The sequence below is a fragment of the Pimephales promelas genome, chromosome 1, assembly GCF_988280905.1.
Source record: "Pimephales promelas chromosome 1, fPimPro1.hap1.1, whole genome shotgun sequence".
NCBI classification, from domain to species: domain Eukaryota; kingdom Metazoa; phylum Chordata; class Actinopteri; order Cypriniformes; family Leuciscidae; genus Pimephales; species Pimephales promelas.
In genome coordinates, this window is record NC_142769.1 from 41,190,092 (window position 1) to 41,199,853 (window position 9,762).

At 37.8% G+C, this 9,762-nt stretch overlaps 1 protein-coding gene across 3 annotated transcripts in view; it reads right to left on the reverse strand.

Annotated features, from left to right (window-relative positions):
• The window catches only part of lrrk1 (leucine-rich repeat kinase 1), a 70,234-nt gene extending 61,038 nt beyond the window's left edge, over window positions 1-9,196 (reverse strand). The window contains exons 1-3 of one of the 3 annotated variants that reach the window (XM_039672224.2): window positions 9,038-9,196; window positions 7,524-7,661; window positions 498-664 (exon numbers count right to left, since the gene is read on the reverse strand). In XM_039672224.2, the coding sequence (XP_039528158.2) occupies window positions 498-664; window positions 7,524-7,593 (237 nt within the window). In that variant the 5' untranslated portion in view covers window positions 7,594-7,661; window positions 9,038-9,196. Of the gene's footprint in view, window positions 1-497; window positions 665-4,438; window positions 4,799-7,523; window positions 7,662-9,037 lie in introns of those variants that run through there. The other 2 variants (XM_039672385.2, XM_089129705.1) reach the window with 2 other exon arrangements.
• Between the last annotated feature and the right edge of the window lie 566 nt (window positions 9,197-9,762).

Below are 9,762 nucleotides of genomic sequence, written 5' to 3' on the forward strand. Positions count from 1 at the left end.
AAAAGTTAAAAGCGATTAAAAGAATTTGGCATTGGCCTGATGAATCATGAAATATACATTTGTTTGTTTGCCTGCTTCTTTGGCTATTTTCATGTCGAAAACCACATTTGAGTAATTAAAAACATTTATAGTATCAAATTAATTCTATACATTCAAATATTTATAATTAATTATAATTCGTTATGATTTATTATAAATATCTTTTGAGCTAATTTGCTACAACGATATTTCAAAAAACATGGATTTATTGATGATAAACATAAATCTGGTAAAATGTTACCTGTTTCTTAACGGTTTCATTTATGTATGACTACACATACACAATACACAAATCTTAAATATAGCCCTAAATATTGTTTTGAGTGTAACAGCTTCCAAAGCACAACATATGCTGGTCCTAGAGCTGTTGAACTTCACAATACACAGCTTCCCTTCAGTGTATATGTCATTTTTCAGTAAAACATAAAAGCACCAAGTGAGAAAATGATCAAACTCACCCCATCCGGTCCCTCTCCGCTGTTATTCTCGCAGGAAAGACGGATTAGCTCGCGTGCCCTCTGGTCCTCTCCATCAGTATAGGCCTCTTGGATGTTCTTCAGAGTGGGCGACTGACTCAGAGAATGGCTGCCAACCGCTGACTGCTTGGCTCCCATCTCCGGAACGCCTGCAATTGGGGCATAGCCACCACAAACAAACCGTATACTCAGTAAAAGAGAAGGAATCTTAGCACAAGCTCACGCTATAGCAAAGATGACGCGATGGGAAATGAGCCCCAGATACAGGAGGAGAGGGAGCAGCCGGGAATCAGGTCAGCCTCATAAAGAATTCACATGCCTTTCCCCCCGGACTGGTGAGGGTGTATTTGCGGAGCCGTGCTTTTCCACGTTTACCTTTGATGTAAAGAGCACCTACTCTGGGCGAGAGTGAGATCGGGAAGATAGTGATGCTCACGAGTACATATGCATATTAAACGCAAGCATGCAGCTCTAATAGCAAACAACAAAAGCAACAGTCTGGACACAAAACACACTCAAAGTCAAAAAAGGCATGTATATTGGTAGTTTGCATGAAATAGTTAACATGCTCTGTGGTGTGACATGCTAAACTACATCTAAAGCTTTTTAAATGGCATTTTGATCATTCTTTTGTAATTATTAAGCATGTAGGTTTGCCACCTGTTTTGTTTTACAAACTAAATGAAATATTTTGTACTTTGAAAAATCTATTTGTCACATTACAAGACATTTTTAAATGAACTAGATAGACAGAACGATAGACAGAATAGTTGAATAATAGAACAATAGACAGGCTGATAGACAGAATGACGGACAGGCAGAGAGACAAAACGATAGACCGGCAGATAGACAGAGCGATGGAGAGAACGATAGACCGGCAGATAGAAAGGCAGGTAGACAGAACGATGGACAGGCAGATAGACAGAACGGTAGACAGCAGATAGACAGAACAACAGACAGACAGAGAGACAGGCAGAGAGACAGAACGACGGACAGGCAGAGAGACAGAACGATGGAGAGAACGATAGACAAGCAGGTAGACAGAATGATGGACAGACAGAGAGACAGAACGATGGACAGCAGACAGAACGACGGACATACAGAAAGATAGAACGATAGACCGGCAGATAGACAGGCAGGTAGACAGAACGATGGACAGGCAGATAGACAGAGTGATGGACAGAACAATAGACAGCAGATAGACAGAATAACGAACAGACAGAGAGACAGGCAGAGAGACAGAACGATGGACAGAACGGTAGACAGCAGACAGAACGATGGACAGGCAGATAGAATGATAGGCAGGCAGATAGACAGAATGGTGGACAGGCAGATAAACAGAACAATAGACAGGCAGATTGAAAGAATGATAGACAGGCAGATAGACAAGCAGATTGAAATAACGCTGGACAGAATGATAGACAGGCAGATAAACAGAACGTGGAGAGACAGATAGACAGGCAGATAGAAAGAACGATAGACAGGCAGATAGACAAGCAGATTGAAATAACGCTGGACAGAATGATAGACAGGCAGAATGGTGGACAGGCTGATAGACAGGACAATAGACAGGCGGATAGACACAACGGTGGGCAGGCAGGTAGACAAAAAGGCGGACAGGCAGGTAGACAAGCAGATAGAAAGAATGGTGGAGAGAATGATAGACCGACAGATAGACAGAACAGTGAACAGGCAGATAGACAGAACGATAGATACGCAGATAGACAAAACGGTGGACAGAATGATAGACAGGCAGATAGACAGAACCAATAGACAGAACCAAGACAGGCAGATAGACAGAACGTTAGACAGAAAGACATATTTTTATTGGATTAAACTGCACCTTTAATATTTTTTGTTAATATCTATGGGTAGATCATCAGCTAGACCAGTGTTTCCCAACCCTGTTTATGGCGGCACACCAACACTGCGCGTATTCTTTGTCTCCCTAATCAAACACACCTGATTCAACTCATCAGCTCATTAACCCATCTGATTATGAGCTGATGAGTTGAATCAGGTGTGTTTGATAAGGGAGACAAAGAATACGCGCAGTGTTGGTGTGCCGCCAGGAACAGGGTTGGGAAACACCGAGCTAGACAGTAAATGGGAGTTTTATGATATCAATCCAAGAGGCAAGTGAAGGTCAAATCAGTCAATCCCTCCTATTATTCACATTAGTTCATCGAGCCCTTTAACATTTATCTGGTGAATGTGGCCATCAGCAGATGCTGCTCCATTAACATCAGGTCTGCTTTGATGTAAAGGAGCCGGACCTGCGGGTAAGTGCCGGTATGGCTGTGTGCTTTAATACAAAAGGCTCATATGAATAATTGAGAACATTTTTCTGATGACGAGAGGCTGGAGAAAGCCTAAGGGAGGGTAACCATTAGAACAAATCCAGCCTGCATCAATACGGTCTCAGCTCACGTATCGCCCAGACCAAATCAGCCTGGAGGAGAAACCAAAGCCAAGGCAATAGCTTCGTTCTGAAACCAGCAAGCTGACAACATAGACAGATTTTAAGGTATTTAAGATGCTCCTAATGTCAAGGAAAGATGAGCATTAACACAGTTCAACTTGTTGCAATTCCAAATTCGCTTGTCACCTTAAATCATTGATTGTAAATGAAAAATGAACACAAAAAGCCCAGAGAAAAAGTTCATCCAAAATTGTAGACAAAGTGGGAGAGTTGTAGGATAAGAATACACATATTTCAATACTGATTTTTATAATAAATTCAATAAAATGTATTGTTAAGTTTGTTTTAATCTAATATTTATACTTTATTTTATTTTATATTTCAATTACCAACATCTTTTTTTATTGCTTTAGATAAAAACAACAATGCGACAAACATACGGATGGATAGAAAGATAGAATGATGGATAGACAGAATGATCAAATAATTAACCGACAGAACAATAGATATGTGTGTAAAAGGTAAAAATGACCTTAATTGATCTATTTGTGTAAAGATAAAAATAAAGAGAGCTCACGGTCAACATTGGGATGAGCAAAAGGTTGAATATTCACAATACAGTTGCAATGATTTTGCTGGCTATATGAAATCAAAAGATGTTTTAATAGCATCTCCAATTTAAATTTCAGCTTGATTTCCCCTTCATGATTTCTAAGAGGGAGAATTTGCAAAATAAGTGTTCAAATACTTATTTTCCTCACTGTAATTAATGAAAATACGCAAATATCAAGATATGTTAAATGTATTCAAACCCTTACAAATATCAGTATTCAACTCTAGATTTGATAATGCAAACCTCTTAAATTTTAAATAATATGTATTGTGAAAAGAACTATACTATTAAGACACGTATAAAGGGATAGTTCACCCAAAAATGAAAATTCTGTCATTAATTACTAATTACCCTCATGTTGACTTTTGTTAATCTTCAGAACACAAATGATGATTTTTTCGATGAAATCTAAGAGCTTTCGGTCCCTCCATTGCCAGCTATGCAACTACCACTTTCAAGACCCGAAAAGGTTGTTGTCATCATAAGTGATCCATGCGTGACTCAAGTGGAACTTCATTTGTGTTCCTAAGATGAATAAAAGTCTTGCGGGTTTGGAACGACACAAGGATGTGTAATTAATGACAGAACCCCCTAAACACCCATTTACATATAAATAAAAAGTGTTAACACTTACTCAACCTCTGCTAACTAGATCAAAGGCCTCCAAATTGAACTTTTTTCATTACTTTCACCATATTTTATTACCACTTCATTCCCTTAAACAAAAAAAAATGCTAGGCATAAGAAAGTATAAAGAGTCAATGAACGGTTTTCCACACTATCACTTCTCGTTAAACCCAATTCCCACAATGAACACTGACCTGAAACGCAGGAAAGAACCAAGACATCCACAATCCAAACATGCCGAGCGCTGTCAGCTACACATACCTTATCATTCTGCACGGATCTATCCGGCAATCATCTCATTACTGTCCGTCACAAATCCACAAGCTTGAAGTACATCCAGTACCTGGAGCTTAAACCTGACTATAGAGCAGAAAGATGCTTCACAGAACGAGAATCCCGTCTCCTCCCTCCATGCTGTCCTTAATGGCAAGGTTATCTTACACTGCAAACACATTAAAGAGTGAAACCCAACCCACTCTGGCCTGCTGCTGTGTCTCTGTCCCTCCCAAGAGGACCTCAGATTGCGTTTGCAGCTAGCTCAAGGCGCACTAAGCCAGATTAGCACATTGGCTTCTTTCTACAGCATGTGTTACCATTACACAAGACCAGCGCTGCTCAGACGACATACTCAATCACACACAGACATGTGACGGGACTCAGACATGAGCCACGCTGCTCTAACACACACCGATGGATGCACGCGAAGTCACTGTTGCTAATGGCAACGGTGTTGCTGATGCTGAGCCGGCAAGGAAAAGGAAACCCAACACCTACGGCATGAGATTTCAGCTCTGGAGGGATATTGACTGTTTTTCAGGGGATGCTTACTTCATCTGTTTTCCGGCAGAATGCAACACAGTGCAACCCAGAAATGATATACAGTGGTTTGTGAAAGTATTCACACCCATTAAATTTATTTGTCGCATTTTATGTTGCAGCATTATGTTAAACTTTACACCAATCTACACTCCATATTCACCATTATAACAAAGCAAAAAATTTTACTGACTGTAGAGCTCAGAGACAGTATCAAAGCACAGATTTGGGATGACTACAAAATAAATGGCAGAAAATCGCCAAATGCGGGTGTGCAAAGCTTTTCGCATCATACCATAAAAGTAGCTTTAAAGGTGCTTTAACTAAACACTGAGTTAAGAGTTTGAATACTTATGCAATGTATTTGATTAAATTTTTCCTTTTTAATAAATTCGCAAAGCTGTCACAAAGTGCTTTTTTTGCTTTGCCATTATTATGGCATATGAAGTATAGAATGATGTGAACAAAAAGTCATTTGAAGTAGTTAAACATAAGGCAGCAACTTTTGCAAGAAGTCACTGTATATTACATCTATAGGGATGGCCAAAGATGAATATAGTTCATTGGACTGCTAAATTAATGTTATAATTGGCTGAATGCCAGTCAAAAGTTGAGGCACATGTGACTACATTTGTAAATGTAAAAAACATTTTAATCAAAAGGTTTAAAGGAGTGGTTGATTGCGATTTCACTTTTTTCATTTTAAATAGTGTGTAATGTTGCTGTTGGTGCATGAACAGTATCTGCAAAGTTACAGCGCTGAAAGTTCAATGTAAGCAGAGATATTGTCTTTTAAAAATCAGGAAGTTAATGCCTACAAAAACGACTTGAATGGGACTACAACGGGTTTTTATATGTAACTAACCCATACGGTATCAATCCTTCCTCCGGAATATGCAAAAAAGGGCATGGCCATATTTCTGCGGCTCATCGAAAGTGTGTTGTGTTCACCCAGCTGTCAGGTCTTCTGTGTTCAGGCTTCCCACGGACGTACAATTTATGTTTGACTATGTTCCTGTAAATTACAATCGTAATTTAGCTCTCTGTGCTGCGCATTTGACGGAAGACAGCTTCCAGAATCTCCACGAGTTCAATGCCGGATTCAACAAGAAACTGTTACGAAAACATGAAGCAGTTCCAGTTCTAAATTAAAAAACAATGTATTAGTTCAACATTCTTGAAGTAAAATCATTAAAAGCCTTCCTAAAAAAAAATAGTGCTTGAGCGTGAACAGCAACAACATTCCAATGTGTAAAATGCATGAAAGCTCAAATAAAACCAACATAGAACCGCAATGTTGCTTGCACAGCGATCAATAGAACCGTTAGGTGAAGCGGTCATAGCCGTGTTTTATCGTGAATAAAGCACAGCTCTAGACCAATCAGAATCAAGGATTCACCGTTTTATAAACATTATTAATTTCCTAATATACAATTTATTTATAATTTCTGTCATCAGAGAAGAGAAGACAAAGCAAGAGGGAAGGGAAGTTATTTCTCTATATGAATCTGTGGTCAACCTTGAATTAATCAGTATCCAGATTTGACTAAAGGGTGAGAGCTGAATGCAAATATTGAATAATGCAAATGAAATGCAAGCACACACCCCAACCCCACAATCAAACTTGAGTACATGTGAGAGGAAATGACAAGCAATGCAATAAACACCTATCTGAAGTAAAGCTGGGTTTCAGTTCATATTTCTAAATATACTGTTCAGACTGTGAAGTTCCTTGAACCAGAACTGCACTACTGATGTTGTTTAAGGTTTCAGAGGGGTGAAATGAACAACTAAAAAGGAACACACACATGCTGCTTCTTACAAGGTACACTCGGCCGAATTGAATTCACTCTTAGTATCACTATATCAGTTCCTTACTTACATGACACAGTGAAGTCGCTGGTGTTTCTCTCAGAGGGAAATATTAACCTTTATAGTGCTATGATTATACAAATTAAATGAATCCACAAACTGCCAGACTTCTGTTTCTGCACTGTCTGACAATTTGTAAAACAATGAGGAAGTTTCTCTGACTTCAGTATGTCTTCACAGAGAAAAATGTCGCTGTTTTTACAGTTTGTTAGAGGATCTGCTATGAATCACTGTCAAAGTGATGTTCTGGAGACGTTACAATTTTAATATTTTTTTGCAAGTACTGCCAGACCAAGTGCCAAATGTGCCAAATTTAGAGGGAAAACTATTAAATAATGAATTAAAAAAATATCGTAAGGTTTAGTGATATAATCTAAATAATGAATGAATGAATGAATAAATTATTAAAAATAAAAAAATATTAATGTATAATAATTTAAAAATAAAAAGTTATATTTAATTAAAAAAAAATCATATACATCAAAACAAAATGAATAAATGTAATATTTTAGAACAATAATTTAAAAATAAGTTAAAAATAGACATTAATTATTTAAAAAAGAATATATAAATAAACAAGCAAACAAACTTTACTGTGTCCTCCTGTGAGAGCTTGAGATTAATTTCGGACCCTGTTAAATGTAGAAAGGTTTCTTACCATCTTGCTCCTCCATGCTGCTGGTGATGCCGCCTGGATCTGCAGTCTCTCTGACGTTCCAATATGACATATTTCAGGATAAAAGCTGCAGTTTCATTTTAAAGATGTCATCATTGATTGAAGATCTATGAAATACCCCTTCAGGAACAGATTGGGAGACATCCTTCAATTTGCTTGTCTTACAAGTGAACTTGTAAACAAGTGAAAAGGAACAAGACAACATATTGAGTGCAACAGAAGATATCATTTTATAATATTCACTGAATTGTTGCAATACATGAACAACATAAACAACTAAATAAAAAAAATGAAAACTATACCCGTGCAGGTTGTTTAAAAAAAAAAGTTTTTATGAACCATTACTTTTGAAGTCCAATTTTTATTATTTGAATATGAAAATACAGCAACAACAGCAGTGGCATCTGCCACATTTTCATTTGGTTCCTCAAAATGCCAATGCAAACCATCTTTTAATAGATGTCCAATCTATCCAAGTCTGCTGGTATCTTGCTTTCAATTTTAAGAGACATCAGCTGATCCAAAAAACAACTGTCCAATCTAACAATTATTCGACAAGTCTACCACAAGAAACTGATGTGTATCCAGCAAAACCCTTTTCCAGAGCTGATGTGTGTTGTGTGCCAGGGTGCCAGCTAATGACGTGACTCATTTTTCCTAGGCTTGCGGTCATTGGTCATTTGGTTACAAACAAAACAAGCTTTCTTTGGCGAGTTACAGTAGGCTACATTGAATTTTAATCAGTGACCACTGAAATGCTGGTACGGCCAGACACATTTTGAGTCGCATTTTGCAATTAAATGTTTTGAAAGAAAGAATGAGTCCCATATGCAACGTCAAGGAATGTCAAACACTTTAAAATTCCATGGTAAACATTTAGTACCATATCAAAGTACTAGGCTACTGTCAAATGTTCCATCACTGTTACCCAGACATTAACATTTACAACTTATTTTTAGGTAGGAGAGACTGGGGCTATAGCCTATATTTTAAACATCATTTGAAATAGCATGGATACAAACATGTAAGACTTGACTACACTACAGAAGTCATTATTTTATATTTCCATTGTTGGTACCCAAGAAAAAACATGGCCAGCAGGACATATTGACACAACATTGTCAACGGGGTAAGTTGTCACACTAGATTTGCACAATTCATGAACAGCAACAAACACGATTTTGAAACTAGCTAAAAGAAAAATCACTGCTACAGCAACCTCAAATCTACTTATATCTGTAACAATTTGCCTCGGATTGTTGAATAAATGTTACAGTTTACGGTTACAGTTTACAATATCGCACCTCCTCACCTGTAGGCTACTGCAAATCTGTAAAGGCTGCACGCGCACAACGCGCGAATTAATGCACGTTGCAAACCAAACCAACTAGACGTTGTAGGTTGCGTCGCGAAGCATACGGTGTAGATGAGGAATAATTACATGATGTGGTGTCTAGTCAACAACATAATAAGATAGTTTAGTGTAACTTACTTACCACACACTCGAATACATGATACATCCCGTAAAACGTCCGCAGAATAAAGCGAAGCTCCTCAGAAGCTTTCGGTTTGGAAGAGTTTTGTAGACGCTCACGGATCAAAAATGATTTCTACTTCCTGATCTGAGGGACAATCTTTCCTGAGGAGTTGTGAGTCTGCTTCTCATTGCGCGCGCACACACGCTCGCGCTTGTTTTTAAACCTCCTGGGGACTTTCCATAGACTATTGTTTTTCTGTCCATTATATTTCTGTATTGTAAATATATAACCGTCCCTCACAAATTTTACATTTCCAACAATACATTAATAAATATGACACAGGTGTATTTTCCTTGTTGGCTGTCCATATAGGGTGACTTCAGAGATTATTGGGACACGTAGGCTATTTGACTTGGAAAAAGTGTGCCAAACAACCTGAATTCACGGTTTCTGTTATGAAACCTGTTTACATGATCATTAGCGAAACTTGATTTGCCTTGTTTATTTCATCAAGTCAAGTTCCAGCATGTTTCACTATATGTGTGAGGATGTTTTCATAAGTAGTCTAGTATCAAACTACATTATAGGCCTATAAAAGAGGACACATCATAGATTTCTGTTTCTGGCTATGTCAGAGAGGCTGAATCTATTAAAAGTAACATTTTAATATTTTTTTTTTTTTATGTGAAAGTCATATTTAATCTATCTTAGAATGTTTACCGTCTTTTATTTTGCCACTGTTG